This window comes from Sorex araneus, chromosome X (genome assembly GCF_027595985.1).
Source record: "Sorex araneus isolate mSorAra2 chromosome X, mSorAra2.pri, whole genome shotgun sequence".
Taxonomy (NCBI): Eukaryota; Metazoa; Chordata; class Mammalia; order Eulipotyphla; family Soricidae; genus Sorex; species Sorex araneus.
Genome location: NC_073313.1, coordinates 360,242,408 through 360,264,550, shown reverse-complemented (window position 1 = coordinate 360,264,550; position 22,143 = coordinate 360,242,408). Strand labels below are relative to the sequence as shown.

At 55.6% G+C, this 22,143-nt stretch overlaps 1 protein-coding gene across 1 annotated transcript in view; it reads left to right on the top strand.

The window, feature by feature from the left end:
* Nucleotides 1-22,143, top strand: part of KIF3C (kinesin family member 3C) — a 46,739-nt gene that overhangs the window by 8,544 nt on the left and 16,052 nt on the right. Inside the window, exons 2-5 of the mRNA XM_004618951.3 lie at nt 16,061-16,162; nt 16,645-16,767; nt 18,555-18,673; nt 19,192-19,308. Of these exons, the coding sequence (XP_004619008.1) occupies nt 16,061-16,162; nt 16,645-16,767; nt 18,555-18,673; nt 19,192-19,308 (461 nt within the window). The remainder of the gene's footprint in view (nt 1-16,060; nt 16,163-16,644; nt 16,768-18,554; nt 18,674-19,191; nt 19,309-22,143) is intronic.

The following is a 22,143-nucleotide window of genomic DNA, read 5'->3' as shown; positions in this document are numbered from 1 at the left end:
ACAGCAGCAGCGTGGATAAAGTGGCTGCAATCATGTTGTCATGGCTCTGAAGGCAAGGGCCTGGGTTTATGCTGGAGATGGGCAGGCCTGTGCCCTGCTAGCCGCCTGCCTGGCCAGACGGGACATTTCTGGAGAATGAGGGACCTGAGCATTGCTGAAACCAGGTGGCTGCAGGGCTACGAAAACCGTCTCTTGGGAGAGATAGTTACTGTCACTGTCATTCCGTTGCTCTTCGATTTGCTTGAGTGGGCACCAGTAATGTCTCCATCTTGAGACTTGTTTCTATTTTTGGCATATTGAATATGCCACGGGTAGCTTGCCAGGTTGTGCCGTGCGGGCAGGATACTCTCGGTAGCTTGCCGGGCTCTCCAAGAGGGGCAAAGGAATCGAACCCAGGTTGGCCTCATGCAAGGCTGTGCTATCGCTCCAGCCCATACAGCGATATATGTTTTACAGAGAGATAGTGAAGGCGCTTGCCTTGCACACTTCCAGCCCCACATATGGTTCCTCAGTCCCTCCAGGAATGATCCCTGAGCACGGAACCAGGAGCATCCAAGACTCAAAGTCAATAGCCCCCACGCCCCTTCAATACAGGTGCCTTGTATCTAAAACTTGGTAACATCCTGTGAAATTTCCTCACCTTTGTTCCTCCCTGGTCAGGCTAAAGAGTTACTTTCTCGGCCGGGGGCAGGGCTGGGGGTGGGGCTCATAACTGGCCCGTGGAGACCCTGGCTGGGAAGAGAAGAGTGACCTTCCAGTTTCCTCTTCTCCCCTGCAAGGACGGGCAGAGGCTCTGAGACCCTGAGTTGGAATGCTGCTTTTTTTCAGGGAAGGCGGGGAATGCCTTCCAGTCTGTGCTTAAGGCCTCTCCTGGCAAGCTGTGTGGGCCCAATGGGTCAAGTGTTTGCGCCAGGCATCGCAGCCCTGCAGTGCTGGGGGGCTCTGTGGGGCCAAGGATCAACTTGGGGCTTTGCCCATGCGAGGCAGGTTCACCCATGCCCTGTCCAGCAGCCCCTGAACTGTATAGTGTGAGCCCTATATGCTTCCTCCCTCCCTCCCTCCCTCCCTTCCTTCCTCCTTCCTTCCTTCCTTCCTCCCTCCCTCCCTCCCTCCCTCCCTCCCTTCCTCCCTCCCTCCCTCCCTCCCTCCCTCCCTCCCTCCCTCCCTCCCTTCCTTCCTTCCTTCCTTCCTTCCTTCCTTCCTTCCTTCCTCCCTCCCTCCCTCCCTCCTTTCCTTCCTTCCTACCACAGCCAGCAGTGCTCAGGGCTTGCTCCTGCCCGTGTGCTCAGGAATCACTCCTGGCCCAGCCTGGGAGGCCATATGGGACGCTGGGGGTCAAACCCCGGTCTACCTCATCATATTCTCTCTCTAGCCCTGTAGGTTCCCCTCCCCCTCCCCTCGCCCCTCCTTTTGGGCATTGTGGTTTGCAATATAGATCTTTAAAGGTTATCACGTATACCCCTTTGCCTCCTGTCAGCACTCAGTTCTCCAGAGTGATCATTTCCAGCCATCGCTGTCATAGTGTCCCTTCTCTGCCCTAACTGGACACTCCCTCCCCCTAGGTGGCAAGCTTCCTACCATGGGCCAGTCCTTCTCACCCTCATTTCTACTGTCTTTGGGCATACTATATTTTTTTATATCACGCAAATGAGTGCAATCCTTCTATGTCTGTCCTTCTTCCTCTGACTCATTTCACATAGCGTGATACACTCCATGTTCATCCATTTTTTTTTAATCTTTATTTTTTTTGGGGGGTCACACCCAGCCATGCACAGGGGTTACTCCTGGCTCTGCACTCAGGAATTACCCTTGGCGGTGCTCAGGGGACGACATGGGATGCTGGGAATCGAACCTAGGTTGGCCGTGTGTAAGGCAAATGCTCTTCCTGCTCTATTGTCCTCCATCCCCCATTTTCATCCATTTATAAGCAAATTTCATATCATTTTTTCCGGGGGCTGTGTAGTATTCCATTGTGTAGATGTGCCAGAGTTTCTTTATCCAGTCTTCTCGGGCATTCGGGCCGTTTCCGGAGTCTGGCTACTGTGAATATTGCTGCAGGGAACATTGAAGTGCAGGTGGCTTTTCTGCATTCTGTTTCCGGCCCCCGGGGTATATTCCCAGAAATGATATTGCTGGGTTGTATGGAAGCTTTGTTTTCAGAGTTTTGAGGAATGTCCATATTGTTTTCCAAAAAGGCTGGGCCAGTTGGCATTTCCACCGGCAATGAATGAGAGTCCCTTTTTCCCCACATCCACGCCAGCACTGGTTGTTCTTGTTCTTTCTGCTGTGTGCCAGCCCCCGCGGCGCGAGACGCTATCTCATTGTTGTTTTGATGTGGATCTCCCTGATGATTCGTGATGTGGAGCATCTTTTCACGTAGGGCTCCTTTCTCGGCGCGTCCTGGCAGGATCATTGTAAGAGCTCCAGACGTGCCCGTGGAGCCTGCCTCCCTCAGCTGCAGGGTCGAGCCTGTTCTCACAGCCACTCACGGCTTGGGTTGATTCAGTCGCCATGTGACAGGGGCCTGGAAAATGTGGGTTCGGGGTCATCTGCCTTGGAAGTGGTGGGACCGACTCCTGAGCCCGGGCTCCTCCCCTGCCCTGGGGACAGCGGCTCAGCGAGGAGGACAGGATCCTGCCAGCTCCCTGGCTAACGGGTCCCAGCGGGCGCCCTTATCTGCCCAGGGACTTAGCTCATCGCTCTCCTTCCTGCTGATGCAAACTCCAGCCTCTGACCTCAGCCCAGCCCCGTGCATCTGAGTAGCAGATCTTTCGGGATGTCCATAGCTGAAACACGAACTGGTTGAATGTCTTCAGATTATTTTAATTTCTGGAAGGTATCATGGGAATGCAATCATCTGTGGATTTTAATTGGAAGACCTTTTCACTTCCTCTTCCTCCTGCCGATGCTTATTTGTTTTTTTGTTTGTTTTTTTTTTGCTTTTTGGGTCACACCCAGCGATGCACAGGGGTTACTCCTGGCTCTGCGCTCAGGTGGTGCTGGGGGACCATACGGGATGCTGAAGATCGAACCCAGGTCAGACGCGTGCAAGGCAAACGCCCTCCCCGCTGTGCTATCACTCCATCCACCTCGGGGTTTATTGCTGACTGTGCTCAGGGATCACTCTTGGCAGTGCTGGGGGGAATCATTGGTAGTGCTGAGGGTTTGAACTGGGGTCCACCAGGTTAACTCCTGTACTATCTCTCTGGACCCTTCATACCTCTAATTTTTTTTTTTTATGTCAAGCATATACTACTTTGCTAATTAAACAAAACACAATCTAAGGGTGTTTTGTTCGTTTGTTTTGTTTTTGGCTTTCTTCAGGCCATACCCAGCATGCTCAGGAGTTACTTCTGGCTCTACACTCAGGAATTACTTCTGTCAGGCTCGGGGGACCTATGGGGTGCCAGGGACTGGACTAGGGTCGGCCATGTGCAAGGCAAATGCCCTACTCGTTGTACTGTCACTGCAGCCCCCTATCTAAGGTTTCTATTTTATGTATTTATTTTTTACTTATTTATTTATTTATTTTTACTTTTGAGTCACACCTGGCGATGCACAGGAGTTACTCTTGGCTCTGCACTCAGGAATTACTCCTGGCGGTGCTCAGGGGACCATATGGGATGCTGGGAATTGAACCCGGGTCGGCCGTGTGCAAGGCAAATGCCCTACCCACTGTGTTACCGCTCCAGCCCCTATCTAAGATTTTTAAAAGAGAAAAAATACCCTCCCCCGCTTTAGTTTTTTACACCCCCCATAAAATGTTAACTGATTGCCTGGAAGTTTAAAGGTCAGGAACCATTGAGGAAGTCCAGAGTTGCAAATATTCGCTCTGTGGTCCTTGGCCATTGGTCATCTGCATCTTTGGGCAAAGGGTTATAGGAACAATCAGTCGGCTGTAAGGCACGATCAATAGATGATCAATAGAAGCATTTGCTGACTCACAAGCAGAGGCGAGCGGAACCCTGGAGCTGCTGGAGCCTGGGATCGGCCCCTCCCGCCAACCTGATCTGCCCGAGCTGCGACCTTGCTCTGCGTGACCGAGGCCCAGCCGCTTCTGCTGCTGTAGCATCTCCTGTCTGGCTGGATCACGTCCCAGATGCTTAAGAGAACCCTCTAGAACACCACAAAGAAGCAAGGGGACTTGGGGAGAGGACAGGACCTGACGTGCTCATGGTTTTCTCACTGGAGCAGATTTCTTTTTTCTTTTTGGGTCACACCTGGCGATGCACAGGGGTTACTCCTGGCTCTGCACTCAGGAATCACCCCTGGCGGTGCTCAGGGGACCATATGGGATGCTGGGATTCGAACCTGGGTCGGCCGCGTGCAAGGCAAACGCCCTACCCGCTGTGCTATCGCTCCAGCCCCTGGAGCAGATTTTTTTTGTGCACTTGTGGGCTGGTACTGCTACTCTCCGGGCTCCCCCCTTGAGTTTCTTGCCCCCTCCCTGAAGCCGCCAGGTGGAGTTGTTTGACTTGCCTTGCCCCAGGATGCTCTCATCTCTTCCCAGCCTCCCTGCCCACCTGTGCTAGGCGGCAGGGAGCGGCTCGTCCCTTCACCCAGCCAATCAGCTCTCTGCTCTCCACCCTAGCCAATCAGCTTCTCGATCTCAGATCAATGGGGGGAGGATTCTGAGCTCTTAAAGGTCGAAGCATGAGGGAGGAGTAGGGTAGGGGGGAGCCCTAGTACAGCTGGTAGGGTGCTAACCTTGCATGCTGCTGACCTGGGTTCAATCCCCTGCACCCTCTATGGCCTCCTGAGCACTGCGAGGGGTGCTCCCTGAGTCAGAGACAAGACCTTGTGTGCCCAAAACAAAGCAAATGAACACACAAACAGAAAAACCATTTATTTCTGTATCAGTTGAAGGTTTATTTGGGAGACTTAAGGCAGGAAACTCAGATGATGTCTGATTCACATCCCTCTCAGGGCAGGGCCTCGGGGAAGCAGCGTGGCAAATAGCCTGGGTTGTCCCTTCCACAAAGTCTCTTTCATGTCTTCATTTCTTCTTTGTTCGCTGCTCGCTCCTTAAAGACCGAGGACCAGGGAACCACCAAAGAAGAAAGATCTTATGAGCTGGCAGTGGCTGTTTTCAGGAGACAGAGACCCGGCTCTCATGCTGGCTGTACTTTGCTCCTGGTGATGAGAGGTGCTGTATGGCCCTCAGGTATACAAGTAGCAAATACGGGTGCGGGGGCGGGAGTGATAGTACAGCAGGGAGTTTGCCTTGCAAGCGCCCGACCCAGGTTCCATCCTCAGCATCCCACACGGTCCCCAAGCCCTGCCAGGAGTAAGCCCTGGGTTCTGCCCGGTGCGGCCCAAAAACAAACCAACAACAAAAAAAAAGAAATAGCAAGTAGGGGCTGCAGAGAGAGAACAAAGGGCTAGGATTCGTGCTGTGCATGCAGGGGGCCGGGTTCAGGCCCCCAGGACTGAGCCACGAGTAGCCCCATAGCACCTCTGCGGGTGTGTCCCGAAAACAGAGAAATAAGGAACAGTGAGAAACTTCAGCCGTCTCTCAGCCACCCGTCTTGGGAGATTTTGAGTCTCAAGTCCTTTCCCATCATTAACGAGCTGCTTGTCCTTACTCCGCACCTGTAGGGGGGAGGCGGGGCCAGAACTAATCAGCAGAGGTCCACACCCTTGATCTCTCCGCTAATAGGACAGAAAGGGACTTGACAAACTCCTGGCCCCAGGAGGCCAGTAAACGCACTCTGACTCAGCCCTCTTTCTGTCATCTCACTGTGGGCCTGGGGAAATGTCACGTCCCCTGACCCGGTCAGGTTTGGGCTGATCTAGGAAACGCGCGCGAGACTGACCCCCTCCCGGCCCCGGGACATGGCTGGGATCATCCCTGCGGCTCTCACAGCCCCTCCGCCGGACAGGGCAGGACAGGGGAGCTCTGTTCCAGCTGCAAAGTTGAAAACTAGAACTCAGCTCAGCTCTCGGGGGCACTGGTGGCAGTGCCCAGGGGACCGTGTGGTGCCAGTTTTCTAATCTGGGGGCTCCCACATGCAGAGCGTGTGCGCCCGCCCCTGGAGTGCTGAGCTTTTTCGCTGGATCTGGAAATGCCAAATGCTGCTGCTTCGCGCAGCACCTCCCTGCTGGAGCCCCGGGAGGTGGACTCCGGCGTGGGAAAGAGGAGCCGGAGCTTCTCCCTCCCTGGTCCGAGCCTGAGTTTTCTTCTCTGGCCAATGCGGCTCCTGCTCATTATCTCCCGAGGCGCCGGTGATGACTTAATGGGATGGTGAGTGGAGAGAGGACGGAGCCCAGCCACGGGCACGTGCCAAGTGGCACCCGGGGCTCCTGTCTCCTGCCGAATACCCACAGATTAGCTGGCAGTGGCGGGACAGAGCCCGTCTGGCTCTTGAAACCGTGCTTGATGGTATCTTTTCCCAGAGAGGCTTTTCCGGATCAGCGCGCGGGGAAAGCGGGAGCCTCCTTGTCCCTCTTCCGCTCGGCTCTGCACACCACCGGCTCCATGGAGAGCGAGGAAGCGTGTGGGTCTGAGTCTCTCCAACTGTGTCTGCAGCTCAGGGTGGCTGATGCTGATTCTGAGCAGACGAGGGGATGAGTGGGAACACGTGTGCGGGGAGTGGGCACTGACACCCGGACACGCCCTTTTTTTTTTTTCCTTTTTGGGTCACACCCGGCGTTGCACAGGGGTTACTCCTGGCTCTGCACTCAGGAATTACCCCTGGCGGTGCTCAGGGCACCATATGGGATGCTGGGAATTGAACCCGGGTTGGCCACGTGCGAGGCAAATGCCCTGCCCGCTGTGCTATCGCTCCAGCCCTGTGCTTTTGTTTTGATCCGTAGAGAATGGGGCTCATCCCCGGGCCTCAGCTGGCTCTGGGCGGCTGGATTGATTCTCAGGAGTCACCAGTGAGAGACTGGGATTCTCTCTCTCTCTCTCCCTCCCCCCCTCTCTCTCTCCCTCTCTCCCTTTCTCCCTCTCTCCCTCTTTCCCTCTCTCCCTCTCTCCCTCTCTTCCTCTCTCCCTCTCTCCCTCTCTCCCCCTCTCCCTCTCCCTCTCCCTCTCCCTCTCCCTCTCTCTCTCTCTCTCTCTCTCTCTCTCTCTCCCTCTCTCCCCCTCCCCACCCCTCTCCTGGACTCCCTCTACCCTCTCAGCCAAAGTGCCAGTATCTGTGTCTTTATCTCTCTCTCTCCCTCCCTCCTTCCCCATTCCCCCCCCCAGTCTCTCTTTCTGTGGTGCTCAGGGATTGCTCCTGGCCCTGCACTCAGGAATCCTGGTGGTGTCTGGGGAGCCACCTGGGATGCCGGGGACCAAACCCAGGAGGTCAGCTGCACGCAAGGCGACTGACCCGCTTCTGTACTTCTGTCCAGCCTGGGATTCTTCCCTTCCGGGCATCCGACTCTGGTGCCCCAGAGCCCCCAGCCTGTCTCCTCTGCCCCAGCAGCCTCCGCTGACCTTTCGGTCACACGAGGCTTATTTAGAACCCTTCCTTGCCCTGGGCGCTGGCCCCACCCCGGGAGCTCCTTCATCTTGAGACATGACAGAGGCAGTTTTAACTCCTGGGGTGCTGGGACTCTCAGGGATATTTCCTGGAGACGCAGAAAGATTCTAATTTCCAAGCCCTGAAAGGGACCCAGAGCTTTAGGGCATCCCTGTCCCTCCCGACCCTCCGTAGCTGACCGTTTGGGACAGAGCTCTCTGGGGAGAAGGAGCAGCTGGGTCCTTGGAGAAATAGGGGGCGGAGCAGAGCACTCACTGGTGGTGGGTGAGACTGTGCGTCTGGATTGAGGCCCACTCAGCGGCCACACAGGCCAGGCCCTTCTTCCTGCACAAAGACGGGCTCTGTCCGCGGGGCTTGGCCAAGAGCGTGGGTTGTGCAGCAGTGGGGGGGTTGTGGAGGGGGCCCAGACACTTGGCGATCAGGCCGAGTCCGAGGTCCCCTAGAATGTGTCCCCCCACCCCAGGCCCTTGAGGCAGACGAGATGCAGAGGGGCGGTGGGGGATGGAGTGAGCGGTCCTGGGCACGCAGGCACTCCAGGGATTCCCTCCAGAGATGCCGAGACGAATCCGAGTTCGAGGGGGAGCCCGGACGCAGCCAGCAAGGACTCACCCCGAAACCTGCTGCCCCGTCTCAGCTTCCGCCCTCATCCGTTTCTTTTTTTCCTTCCTCCTTTTTGGGGACCACCTGGCAGTGCCCAAGGGCCACTTTTGGTGGTCTTGGCCACTCCCAGTAGTGATCGGGGGACCAAGTCGTACCAGGGATCGAGCCGGGGCTCCTGCCTGCTATGTCTGGGCTCTGGCCTTGTTTGCTAGTTTGGTTTTGGTTTGGGGGCCACACCAGCAATGCTCAGGGGGTCCTACTGGCTCACCGCTAGGGGTCACTCCTGGCGGGGCTTGGGGAGCACACGGGATGCCAGGGATGAACCCCGGTGAGCCGCGTGCAAGGCAAGTGCCCTACCCACTGTGGTATCTGTCCAGTCCCAGGCTCTGGCCTTCTGAGCCATCTCCCCAGCCCTTGCCCTGGTCACTTTTTTCCCCGACAGTGTCCCAGTGGGTTCAGGTGAGGTCACTTGGTTGCTTGGTTCTTGGCCCCGTTGGGACATTGTCAGGCAGAAGATGGCTGAGGAGTGCACGGGACAGAGAAGGGGGAGGCTGAGGAATGCAAAACAAACGCCTGTTTGATCGGGGGGGCTTCTCAGCTGGGCGGTTGGGGGGCCGTAAGGGGGATGGGCAGGGCTGGCATGCGGGAGCCCTTGTTGGCGCGTCTGTTCCATCCCCGACTCACGGGGTCCTTTGCTGCATGGCACGGTGCCCCTAGCACCGTGAGCTGTGAACCCCCAGAAACTTCACCGCCCTTCAGAACAGTAGATACGGCATATGTAGTAAAAGGAGAGGCCGTAACTGTGTATCTCACAGTGATTCATACCGAACATTTTTTTTAAAGGCCTATTGAGGCCTTTGAGAAAAAAGCACAACACAAATTCATTAGAAATAATAGCAAGAATTATATTTCCTCTGACCTATAAGTTTCTTTAAGCATGATTAAAAGAATTTATATTAAAAATAAGCAAATGAATAAAGTTCAACAAGCACAAACTAAAATAAGTAAATAAAATTAAAAAGAGAGCGATCAGCCTTTCTCCGAGCAGTTATCAGAAATATAAAGGGAGAATCCACTGTCTGTTACTCACAGATACTTGAAACCACGTCAGCACTTTAGCCCAGTGACACGTTAATAGTGGTGGCTTGGTTAATTGTTGCTGTGGGTCGTGATGGTGATAGAAACCATCAGGAAGGTCACTTGACAGTGTGTCCCAAGGTACAAATATGGGCCACCCATTTCCCACCCATGGGATTCCCTTCTAAAGTCACCTTGAGCGGGGCTAAGTTGAGGAGCCAAGGTCATAGGCGTTGCAAGCACAGACCTGAGTTTGGCGCTGTTGGGTGTAGTCTAGCCCTGGGGATTCCTGAGCATCACCGGGGTGACCCCGGGAACCCCTGCACCGCAGGGCTGAGCAGCTCCTCCCACTGCCCCATCTGGGTCAGTCTTTCTGAACGTGGCCCCTGGGTCCCCTGAGCACTGCTGGGAAAGTCTCCTCTCAAAAAACCAAACAAGGGGCCTCAGAGATAAAAAACATCGAATGAGCTTGCCTTGCACGCTGCTGAGCCGGCTCAATCCCCCACACCCCGTGTGGTCCCCGGAGCCCTGCGCAGGAGTCAGCCCTGAGTGTAGAGCCGGGACTGAGCCCTGAGCACTGTTTGGTGCGCACCCCGCCCCCCCCACATGCACAAAACCCTGAGTGAATGAAGAAATTTAAAGGCCTGGGCACATGGCTCCATGTCATAGCATGTTCCTTGCATGAGCGAAGCCCCAGGTTGGGTCCCTCGCACCCTCACACGGACCCCTGAGCACCGCCGGGAGCGATCTCTCCACAAACAACAAGGAGTTATAGAAAAGGCAAAAGACACACGCACAAGGATATGTATTCTAAGCAGTGTAGACTACCAAAATTTCTGAAATAGCAGATAGTGCTTGAGCTCCTTGATAAAATAGAAATAACGGGAGATAAGCTTATATTTATACTAAGTACTTATTTTTTTAAAAATGTGTATATAAAAATCTGGAAAGAAGCTGCTAGCAACGGGGAGGAATGAATATCAGACATGTCTTCTCATTTTCATTCCTATCGATATTTTGATGTTAGTGCAATTCCCCCCCCCCCAAGGAGAGGTTAAATAAAAGGTTAAAAATGTATCCTTAGGACCCAAAAGATTGCTCCAAGGTTACTGGAGAGATAATAAGATAGTACAGCATGTAGGGCACTTGCCTTGCTTGCAGCTGACCCAGCTTAGATCCAGGCCACTGCAAATGTCCCCACCTCCCTCCCAGGACAGCCAGCGTGACTCTTGAACACAGCAGGGTGTGGTCCGCAAAGGAAAACTGAAATGAAAAGATCTGGAGCACCCGCCCTGTATGTATATCTTTGCAAGATCCTCAGCAAGGCATTGGCCCTCAAAGGAGTGATCCTGAGGACTGTTAGGTGTGGCTGTCCCCCAAAGAATCAAAGTACCCTCGGACTCCGCTAAGTCAGTTTAAGTGTTTAGTTCAGGCGCTGAGGACGTAAGTGGTTGAGCCGCATGCAAGGCATGTGTGAGGTTGATCCGAACACTCAGGCCCCTTGAACCCACTTGGTGTGGTCAGGATAACCACCAGCACTGCCAGGAGTGGCCCTTTGAAAGAAGAGATTGGGTGGGTTGGGTTGGGGGGAGATGGCCATCCCGGGCGATGCTCAGGGGTTACTCCTGGCTCAGCACTCAGGAATCACTGCTGGTGGTGCTAGGGATACCATATGGGATATCATGGGTCGTACCCAGGTCGGCCACGTGCCAGGCAAGGACCTTACCCACTGTACTATTTCTCTGGCCCAAAAAAAGTACTGAAGAGAATAAATTCAGGGCCAGGGGCCAGAGGGATAGTATAGCAGGCAGGGCACTTGCTTTGCATGTGACTACCTGGGTTAGACTGACCCAGGGTAGAGCTCCAGGACTCTAGATGGTTCTCTGATAACTGTCAGGAGTGAGCCCTAAGCACCACCGGATGTAGCTCTAGAACAGACATTTAATAAAAAATAAAAAAAAAGAACAAAGAAATAGTATAGAGAGGGACGGGGCAGGTAGGGTGATTGTCTTATATGCCACCAATCTGGGTTCGATCCCAGGCACTCCATATGGTCCCCCGAGCCCATCAGGAGTGATCCCTGAGCACAGAGCTAAGTAGTCAGCCCTGAGCACCATGGGTGTGGCCCCAAAACAGAACAAAAATTAAGTAGTATAGTACTATAGTGTTATACAAGGGGTGTAACACTTGCCTTGCTTGCTACTGACCCCCAGTTCGATTCCCAGCCCTGCACATCATCCCACCACCAGGGGTCACTCCTGAGCACCCCCCAGAGCCCAACTTCCCCTCTCTAAGAAAGATATGAAAACTTAAAAACCAGGGGCTGGAGCGATAGCACAGCGGGTAGGGCGTTTGCCTTGCACTCGGCCGACCCAGGTTCTAATCCCAGCGTCCCATATGGTCCCCTGAGCCCCGCCAGGGGTAATTCCTGAGTGAAGAGCCAGGAGTAACCCCTGTGCATCGCCGGGTGTGACCCAAAAACAAAAAAACAAAACAAAACAAAAAAACTTAAAAACCACATATCCTAGATTCAAACCCCTCCGCCTCAAATGTTCCCCTGAGCCCACCAGGAGTGATTCTTGAGTGCAGAGCCAGAAGTCAGCCCTGAGCACCGTGAGGTGTGATCTCCAGACTAAAATAATAGTGTAATAATAATAATAATAATAATTTTTAAGGCCCCAATTCCGTAAATGGTATCACCTTCTGCCAACAGTAGAACTTCCTTTTCCCCCATCCTAAATGACACAAGGTGTCCGCTCTAGCTCTCTGTGTGGGAGTGGTTAGGAACTCAGGATCTGTATAGGTTGTGGATTCCGGGCCCCGCCTCTTCACCTTTCTTTGTCTTTGTGGACAAAAGAGGCTTTTTTTTTTTTCTGAAGTCTCATAATAGCTTGGATGGCTTCCCCGCCCTTCTCAGGATCTCTCCTGCCTGTCCCGGATTCAGCTGCATCATGGTTATCTATTAGGGCAGGAAGGGTTGGTTTTGCTGCCAGAAAGCCTTCGTTGATGGTGCCTGGCCGGAAGCCAGGGTTTTCAGCTGTGGCAGCATATTACGCCTCTGTCTCCGGGGAGCTATAGAGAATTAATCCCACCCCAGCACGCCCCTCGCTGCTTATAACTGATTTGCACGCAGCTCTCATGTCATGTGTATGTCTAGGATTCCTTTTTGATTTTAAGTTTCGCTTTTGGGGGGACTGGAGCAATAGCACGGTGGGTAGGGCGTTTGCCTTGCACGCGGCCGAACCGGGTTCGATTCCACTGTCCCTCTCTGAGAGCCCGGCAGGCTACCGAGAGTATCTCGCCGGCAAGGCAGAACCTGGCAAGCTACCCGTGGAGTATTAGATAGCCAAAAACAGTAACAACAAGTCTCACAATGGAGATGTTACCGGTGCACACTCAAGCAAATCGATGAATACTGGGACTACAGTGCTACAGTGCTTTTGGGGGGCCATACCCTGTGGTACCCAATGGCTGTTCCTGGCTCTGTGCTCAGGAGTGACTCCTGGCAGTGCTCTGGGGATCATGCGCGCTGCTGGGGGTTCGAGGCAAGGTTGCGTGCAGAGCGAGTGCCTCACCTCCTTCCTGTGTCTCTGGCCCCAGCTAAGATTCCTTTTCCCCAGAAACACCAAATGGCAACTGAAGCACATCTGCTTTTTTTTTTTTCACTAGCCTAGAAATTCTCTTGTACTTTATACAACTGCAGTGGTTGGGTGACGTCTGTGAAGTTGGGTGTGTCCCGGGCATATTCTGCGTGCGTGGGTTGTCAGGGGAGTGAAGCCTAAGGTTTCCCACCGAATATTCTCCATCCAGAGAGGTGCCCGCCTGCTTCTAGGTGTTGCCTTTCCCTCCTCCACATCCCTGAGAAACTCCTTTCCCAGTCTCCACCTCCATGTAACTGAAGAAAAAGTGGGTGGAGGGCGGGAGAGATGGACAGTGGGTAGGGCGCTTGCCTTGCACACGGCCAACCCGGGTTCAATCCCCAGCATCCCATATGGTGCCCCAAGCACCACCAGGAGCAATTCCTAAGTGCAGAGCCAGGAGTGACCTCTGAGCATCGCCGGGTGTGACCCACCCAAGCAAAGTGGGCCCTGGGGGCCTGCCAGCAGCATGTCTGAGCTCTCCTGCCTGGCTGCAGAGCAGGTTCTGTGTCAGTCGTCAGCTTTGGAGGGTCATTGGCTGTGCTAACGGGCTGCATGTAAGGTCCCCAGCCCGGGCTCCGGACACAGGCGCAGCGGGGGCAGGATTCTCCGTTCACAGGTAATGGCTGCGGTGTGACCCTGAGTGGGTCTCTGAGCCACGCAGAGCCTGCTGGTGGCAGAACAGCCCCATTCCTGTGCCCCCCCCCCCCCCGCCCCAGCCTGGCCACGTCACTGTGCAGATTCGGACAGACTGCATCTACGTATTGCTTAAGAATCTGTATTTTGTTTGCTGGGGTTTGGGGCCACACCTGGCAGTATTCAGGGACTGTTCCTGGCCCTGTGCTCAGGGGTCACTCCTGGTGGTCCCTGGGGAACCAGAGGCACCTTACCCCCCCTGGGTGATCCTTTTGTCTGGGATTCTGCATTTCTTTTTCGTTTTGTTTTTGGGTCACACCCAGTGGTGCTCAAGGCGTGCTCCTAGCTCCGCACTCAGGGATCATTCCTGGCTGTCTCTGAGGGGGCCGTATCGGATGCTGGGGGTTGAACCTGGGTCAGCCCCGTGCCAGGCAAGCGCCCTACCTACTATACTATTGCTCTAGCCCCAATTCTGCATATCTTTGCTTGTTTATTTTATTTTGGGGCCACACCATGCAGTGCTCAGGACTTACTACTGGTACCTAACTCGGGGATTATTCCTGGCGGTGCTCATGGGACCGCACTGGGATGCCAGAGATTTAACCCAGGTCTGCTACTTGCATGGCAAGCACCTACTGCTGTACTCCAACCCCCCAGATTCTGCATTTCTGACAAACTGCCAGTGTAACGGAAAGACTGGGTTTCCCTCCCATGGAAGGAAGCTCACTGCTTCCCCAGTGGCTTTCTCTCAAAGGAAGCGGAAACACGCAGATTGGAGATCTGGAACCTCCCGGGAGACTGCTCGTGCCCTGCAGAAATGGCAGCTGGTGGGGCAGTGGAGAGAGAAGCAGCGGCTGATGTGTGCCACCACTTCCTGGAGCTGGCACCGAGCGTGCCCGCCCCGCCCGCCGGGAGAGAGTGGGAGGAGGAGGAGGCCGGGAGGCTGGTACCTGCTCCTGACTTCCGGGTGCATCCTGCCAGGGTAGAAGCCTATTGAAAAGTTGGCCGCTGGGGAGAGGCTTGTGCTTTCGGGGAATCCCCTGGGTGTCACCTGTGGATGGGTGGGAGGGGAAACTGAGGCAGTGGGGAGCGCATGGCGGTGAAGTCAGCAGGGGCTGATATGGGGGACGGGAGGGGAATGTGAGCCAGGTGGAGAACATCAGCTTTGTGGGGCTAGATGTAGGGTTGGGGTGCAGGGTGGGACCTGGGGTCCTGCTGGGGAGCCACCCGAGGGGCTTGCTCTAGGAGTCGTGTAGCCCGACTTGGGGTGGGGGTAGGTTAGCCCTGCAGGGCAGCAGAGGCTGTGGTGGGCAGTGAGGCCAGGGCCCTGCCAAGCATCCCTTCCTCCACAGCAGCCTCTCGTGGGGGGGGGTTCGGAGGGCTGCCCTGCTTGGTGTCTGCAGGCACCTGACCTGCCCAAAGCCGCTCTCAACTGGAACCTGCTCTGGCCCCTCTCCCCACCGTGAAGGGGTGCGCCCCAGGCACACAGGAGTCTCCTGCTCCCCAAATTCTGTGTTATTGTGCATGCGGAGGGGCCTTGCAGGTGGTGTTCAGGAGGCCGGGAACCCCTCTTCAGTGCTCTCGGCCAGCCTGGCACACAGTTCAGCGTGAGGGTTGGTGCTGTGGCTGGCACCAAGGTACCAGGATTATCTGACTCTTTGGGGGGCCTCCTGGACTTGCACCAGGCGCTGCCCGGGGCACTGGGTGACACTGGAGACCAAACCAGGGTTGGCACATGCAATTCACGTGCCTTCGCCCTCTGCTGTGTCTCCGTCCAAGGGCTGCTCTCGGCTTCCTGGACAGGCGGGCCAGGTCTGGGGGGGACCGGGATGGGGGGTTCCAGTTTCTGCTGGTGACTCGCGGTGATCTCAGTCTTCCAGGAGGCCCGTGATGAGCTCCGCAGACAGCGGGCACCTTGTCTCTGAGTCACGGTCGTGAGAACAGTGCCCTGCACAGTCACTGTTCACACTGATCCGTTATTTCATTTCAGTCCCGTGGTGCTGGGGTGGGACTCGGGGCTCTGCACTAGGTAGGAAGTGCTCTGCCACGTGAACCGCCTCCCTGACCACAAATCCATTATCACTGTGGGGGGATGGGCGTCTCAGCCTCATCTGCTGGTGCTCAGGGGCTGCTCCCAGCTAGGGGTTGCCTCGGAGCCCAGAGCACCCCAGCCTCTCACTGTCACTCAGGCCGTAGATGCTGCAGGCCCTGCCGGGCAGAGTGTCCTGGGTGCCAGCTGGTCCCCTCCCAGGCTTGGAGAACCCAGTGCCCGAGTTGGTGTCCAGAGCAAGCAGCTGGGTGTGTGTGTGTGGGGGGATTGGCGTATTCCCTGAGGGAGCTTCTCTCTGTCCACCCTCCTGGCCGTGCCCCCAGTGGAGACCCTGTGCCGGAGCCTGCCAGGCTGGAGGACCTGGGTCCCCTCTCAAACTGGGGGTGCCAGGGCTGGGGAGAGTGCTCAAAGGGCTGGAGCACAGACGGCTCGTAAGAGCCTCCAGTTTCATTCCTGGCACCACATGGTTTCCTTAGCACCACCAGGTGTGCCCCCGCTGTCCCCCCCAAACCTGGAAAACTAGGGATGCTCTTTGAAGCCGGTCTCTTCTCACCCCCCCCCACCCCCCGCCTCTGTACCTGCAGGCCATGGAGAGTAAGCTGCTGATCGGGGGCAGGAACATCATGGATCACACCAACGAGCAGCAGAAAATGCTGGAACTGAAGAGGCAGGAGATTGCCGAGCAGGTAGGAGCCCTGGGACTGAGGCCAGCCTGGACCGAGGATCCCTGACATGACCTGGCCCCCACCACCACCTCCTGGACCCCCTCTTATCCTGTGGGACCCCAGAGGTCCACACTGCTCCTGGGTGGTGAGCAGAAATGACCCCACTGCATGAAGCCAGCCTCTACAGGGTGTGCGAACCCCTGGGGTCCCCCGAGAGGGCGAGTCCTCTGCCTGTCCCATTATTTCCTAACACCAAGAGCCGAGGTGGGGTCTCGGGTTGGGTGCCAGATACCCGGGCACGTGCCAGCTCTTTGGGCGGGAGTCTCTGTCTCCCGGGGCAGAGGCGTGGCCCTGTGAGCTGAGAGGGAGCCCAGCTCCATCCAGGGGGAGGCGGGTGGGCTCTCGCCCCCTCCTGTCACCGAAGGCCCTGGCATAGCCAGGAGCCCAGCGTGGCAGAGGGCCTGCCCCTGCCGGCCCACCTAGCCCCTCCCTGGCCTGTGCAGAAACGCCGCGAGCGGGAGATGCAGCAGGAGATGCTGCTTCGGGATGAGGAGACCATGGAGCTCCGCGGCACCTACACGTCCCTGCAGCAGGAGGTGGAGATCAAGACCAAGAAGCTCAAGAAGGTGGGAGCCCTTACCCCTACTGTCCTTGGCTGCCAGTCTCCCGTTCGGTCACTTTGTAGCCCACAAATGAGTGCAGTTGTTCTGTGTCTGTCCCCCTCTCTCTGACTCATTTCACTTAGCATGACACTCTCCGTGTTGACCCACTTAGATGCAAATTTCGTGACTTCATCTTTTCTGACAGCTGCATAGTACTCCACTGTGTAGACGTACCAAAGTTTCTTTAACCAGTCATCTGTTCTCGGGGAGAACGGCACTGGTGGAGGGCTGAGTACTCGATCATTGTGTGACCAGAATGTAATCACGAAAGTTTGTAAGTCTGTAACTGTAGCTCACGGTGATTTATTTAAAAATATTTTTAAAATAAGTTAATAAAAAGAAAAAGAAAAAAAAAGAGAGGCCACAGCAGCAGGGCCCCTGGGGCTACGTGAGGGCCCCTCCCCTTTAGGCTGTGTTTGGGGGGGCCACACCTGGCTGTGATCAGGGTTTACTCCTGGCTCTGTGCTCAGGAGTTGCTCCTGGTGGTCTCGGGGGACCACAGGGGGATCCTGGGGATCAAACCCGGGTTGGCCACATGCAAGGCAGTGCCCTACCTGCTGTACTGTAACTCAGGCTCAATAAAGAATGAGTTCTTAATTTTCTTTGTTTTGGGTCCATGCACAGTGCTGCTCAGGGCTTAATTCTTAAATCTCTGCGCTCAGGGATCACTCCTGGTGATGCCCACGGGATCGTATGGCATGCCAGAGACCCAACTCAGATGGGCTACATGCAAAGCAAGTGCCATGCCTGCTGTGTTCTCAGGCCCAGGATCGCCCCATTTTGCTGAGCCCCTGGAATTCCCTAGAATTCCCTTGTCTTGTCTGTTGGCGGGAGACACAGAAAGGGCAGGGGTCTGCTGGTGGGCTGGACCCCCAATTCTCCTGAGCCAGGCTTGGCTCGATGGATGGGAACACTGTCCCTAACCAGCCCAGAGGTCCCAGGTCAGGTCCCTGGACGCGGGGTCACTGTGAGTCCCTGTGTCTAGCTGGGCCTGGAGCTCTCCGGAGGAGCAGCAGGAATGCATGAGACTGAGCACGAGATTGGAGCACGAGTGTGGAGGGGCGGGAGGAAGCGCCAGGCCCTGGATGGCGTGTGAAGGGCTGGGAGTATCCCACCCCGGCCACCCGCAGTGGACAGGGCTGGGAGGGGTGAGCAGGAAGTGGGAAGGTCCAGACCCTGGGGTTGCCGACACCCACACTTGGCCCTCCCCGGGGAACTCAGCTTCCTGGGGCTTAGAGTGCCCGGAAGAGGGGAATCCGCCAGCCCCCAGAGAGCCGGGCACTGAGGCCTCTGCCCTTTCTGGGCACTCCCCAGCTGTAGTGCTGTAGGGGCCTCACTCTGTCTGTCTCGCTCATTCTCACAGGCTTGGTGCTCAGTGGCTCCTGGGGGTGTGTAGGGGATCATGAGATGCTGGGGTGGCCCTGACAGCACACACACCAGCCCTTTGAAGGAACAACCCAGCTCTCTGCCTCGCCTCTGAACTAGTTGTGTGGCCGGGAGCAAATCTGTGTTTTCTCATGTCTCCAAAGAGCTTGTAGGGGCCAAAAGGTCCCATCCGGCGGGACATTCCATGATGCTGACAGCAGCCAAGGGACCGGGCAGCCCGGGGCGTGGCCATCCTGCCGTCGTCGCAGGGTCGCAGGAAGGCGATTTCGAGCACGGAATCTTGGCCTCATGCCAGCCCCTTCCTTGGGTTCAGGTGGGCCGACTGGGGGACCCCTAGCTCAGAGACTGCTCCTGTCCCCACGCAGCTGTATGCCAAGCTGCAGGCGGTGAAGGCCGAGATCCAGGACCAGCACGACGAGTACATCCGCGTGCGGCAGGACCTGGAGGAGGCGCAGAACGAGCAGACGCGGGAACTGAAGCTCAAGTAGGAAGGAGGGGGAAAAAAGAAGGCTGCCCCCCTCCTCCCACCCCCGCCCACAGCTCCAGCACGCCCCGCCCACCACGACCAGCCCCGCCCACAGCTCCAGCACGCCCCGCCCACTATGCCAGCCCCGCCCACAACCCAGCCCCACCCCCACAGCCACCTCAGACCCTGGGTCTCTCCCTGACTTCTCTCTGATCATTGCTTTCCCAACACTGTTGTTTAAGGGATAGAAGGGTCTGAAGCTCTGCAATCGCTCCTTCCACCTCCTTTTCAGCCTCTAACTGATGAAGTCCGTAGCGTGCATGCGGGGGCTAGCCAGAAGTAACCCCTGAGAGCCTGGGCTAGCCCCCTCTGCATCCCAGGCCCCGAGACTGCGGCAGAGCACGCCACACCCCCGTTGGGGTGCCCCTGCTCTCCGCCCGCAGCCCCTTATGCGTACTGAGGGTCATCTTTTCACACCTGTCCTGTAGTTCCTCCGTCCCTGGGGTTCCCCCTCTCCAATTCATTCCTGCTCGCAGGTACCTAATCATCGAGAACTTCATTCCGCCCGAGGAGAAGAACAAGATCATGAACCGGCTTTTCCTGGACTGTGAGGAGGAGCAGTGGAAGTTTCAGCCGCTGGTGCCTGCAGGAGTGTGAGTCTGTGCCCCAGAGCGCTGGGGGCGAGGGCGGAGGAGGACACAGTGAAAACGTGTGAACCCGCGCTTGCCTGGTGCCTCAGAAAGCCAGGCGCTGTCAAACCCGCTCTTGGAAACAGGGCAGGAGCAGTGCTCCACACTCTCTCCCGACCCTTTGTTTTCTGGAATCTTCGCATAGGTGGAAGGAGGGGCTTGAAACTTGTTTCTGGCCTACTTGGAAAACAGTCTGTGGGCTCTAGCACCAACAGGCCGGGCATCTTGTGACAAAAGCAGGAGGCTCAGGATGGAAGAGGAAGGAGGCTGATAGTTTGTTTTTTTTTTATCCTGTGCATTTCCTTCAATGATGCTATTTTTAGATCCCGAACAAGGGGTGGGATTTCTGAATGGGTTTTTTCTTGTCATTCCTTCCCGTAAAATATTCAAAATATATTTAGTCCCTCTGGAATGCAGTTTCCGTAAGAGAATGTGAATGAGATGGTCTCTTGTCTAACCCCGCTTCTCAGTGGCAGTCTTCTACGGAATCGCCACTGTAAAACCGTGTCCAACCTTGGACTCTGTCTAGCAGAGTCAGTGACAGAGAATGAATCAAACACGGTGACTGTCCTGGCAGCTAGCTGGCCTCAACAGCCCGTAGCCAGGGGACGTTTGAGCGATTTGTTAGCTTAGCATCACCCTGCCCACTGATTCCCATTTCTAGGACCATTTTCTATGAGTCAGTGTTCACGTTAAGTACGGGGCTGGGATATCTTCATCGCTGTGACCTTGGGGTGGGCAGGACCTTTAATGTTACGGCACTGAAGGAGCTGGAGGACAGTACGGTCTAAGGCGATGCAGGTTCAGTCCCTGATGGGCCCCTGAGCACTACCAGGAACGATCCTGAGCACAGAGCTGGGACTTAGCCCCATGCGTTACTGGGTGTGGCCCCCAAACCAAAAGAACAAACACCAAAAAAGTATAGCACTGAATTCACGGTAATCTAGCAAGGTAATCTGTCCTGCTTGGTTGCATGTTTACAAGCTCTCATAAATCGATCTAAGCTGATTTTACCCAGGGGAGTATCCCAATGTTGAGTTTTAATCAAGAGGAGATTTTCTACGAGGTAGTTCTCTTCCTTTAGGGCCTCAGTTTCACCTTTACGCCAGGGTTCCAATAGATGGGGGAAGGGGTGCTCAGGAGGCAATGTAGGGTTTTGCAGGAAGGAAGAGTGTTCAGACAAAAAGATTTTTTTCTTGGTGCTAGAGTAACAGCACAGTGCGTAGGGCGTTTGCCTTGCACATGACTGACCCGGGTTCGATTCCCAGCATCCCATATGGTCCCCCGAGCACCACCAGGAATAATTCCTGAGTGCAAAGCCAGGAGTAACCCCTGAGCATCACTGGGTGTGACCCCCTCCCCAACAACAAAAAAAGATTTTTTCTTTTTTTATAAAGGTTAGCCTGAGATGTAAAAAAAAAATCACCCTAGGGGCTGGAGCAATAGCACAGCGGGTGGGGCATTTGCCTTGCACAGGGCCGACCTGGTTCGATTCCCAGCATCCCATATGGTCCCCTGAGCACCGCCAGGGGTGATTCCTGAGTGCATGAGCCAGGAGTAACCCCTGTACATCGCCGGGTATGACCCAAAAAAGAAAAAAGAATCACCCTAAAAGAGCGTTCAGTAGGGTGGAGTGTGCTTTGCCTGCAGGAGGCCTGGGCTGAGCCCCAGTACCTCCTAGCCCCCAGCACCGTAGGAAATGTTCCCCCCAAGCACAGGCCAGGAGCAGCCCCTGGGCACTGGTGGGAGTGACTTAAAAAACAGAAAAAAGACAAGGGGCTGGAGAGATTAGTACAGATGGCAAGGTGTTTGCCGTGCATTCGGCCGTCCCGGATTCGATCCCCGGCGCCCCATATAGTGAGCCTAGAGCCAGGAGTAAGTCCTGAGTTTGCTCACACCATCGAGCATGGCCCACAGTAAGAAGAATAAATGAGAAAGGCAGAAGAGCCTCCCAGCCCCCAGGCAGGCCCGCGAGTGCTGCCATTCGGCCAGTCAGGTATGTCCGGTGCCCAGACCAGCAACGCTTGAGGTGGACGACTCCGTAGACACATGGCGAAGGGGCGGAAGCGCCCAGGTCCGAGGGGAACGTAGAGCAGGATATGGCCGGGGTGTGAGTCAGCCTTCCAGCCCCGCGCACTCGTGAGTCAGCGTTTCCACCTGTTTCCTCCCCCTGGCCCTGAGGGACGCTGGCGCCTTGGCTGGGCCTGCGGCTCCCTCTGCTGGTGCCTCTGGAAAGCAGGTCTGGGTTTTCAAGCCCGGCAGGTTCAGCCCAGCTCATTCATTCCTTCACCCAGCGGCAGGTGATTCAGCCCAGCTCATTCATTCCTTCACCCAGCCCACTGTCCCTAAATGGAAAGTCTGGAGGCCAGGAACCTAGCAGAGCACATGCTTTGCATATGTGAGGCACTGGGTTCGGCTCCCCACACCACACAAAAAGTAAAATAAATTCCTGTAAAAGAAAATAAAATCCCTGGGCCAGAACGAGAGTGCAGTGGGGAAGGGCACTTACCTGAGTCTTGATCCCTGGCACCATGTATGATCCCTGAGCACCACTGGGTGTGACCCTAACCCCCCCCAAAATTAAAAAATATTACGAAATAAAAATAAATTTCGGGGCTGAAGCGATAGCACAGCGGTTAGGGTGTTCACCTTGTATGCGGCCGACCTGGTTCAATTCCTCTGCCCCTCTCAGAGAGCCCGGCAAGCTACTGAGAGTATCTCGCCCCCATGGCAGAGTCTGGCAAGCTACCCGTGGCATATTCGATATGCCAAAAACAGTAACAATAAGTCTCACAATGT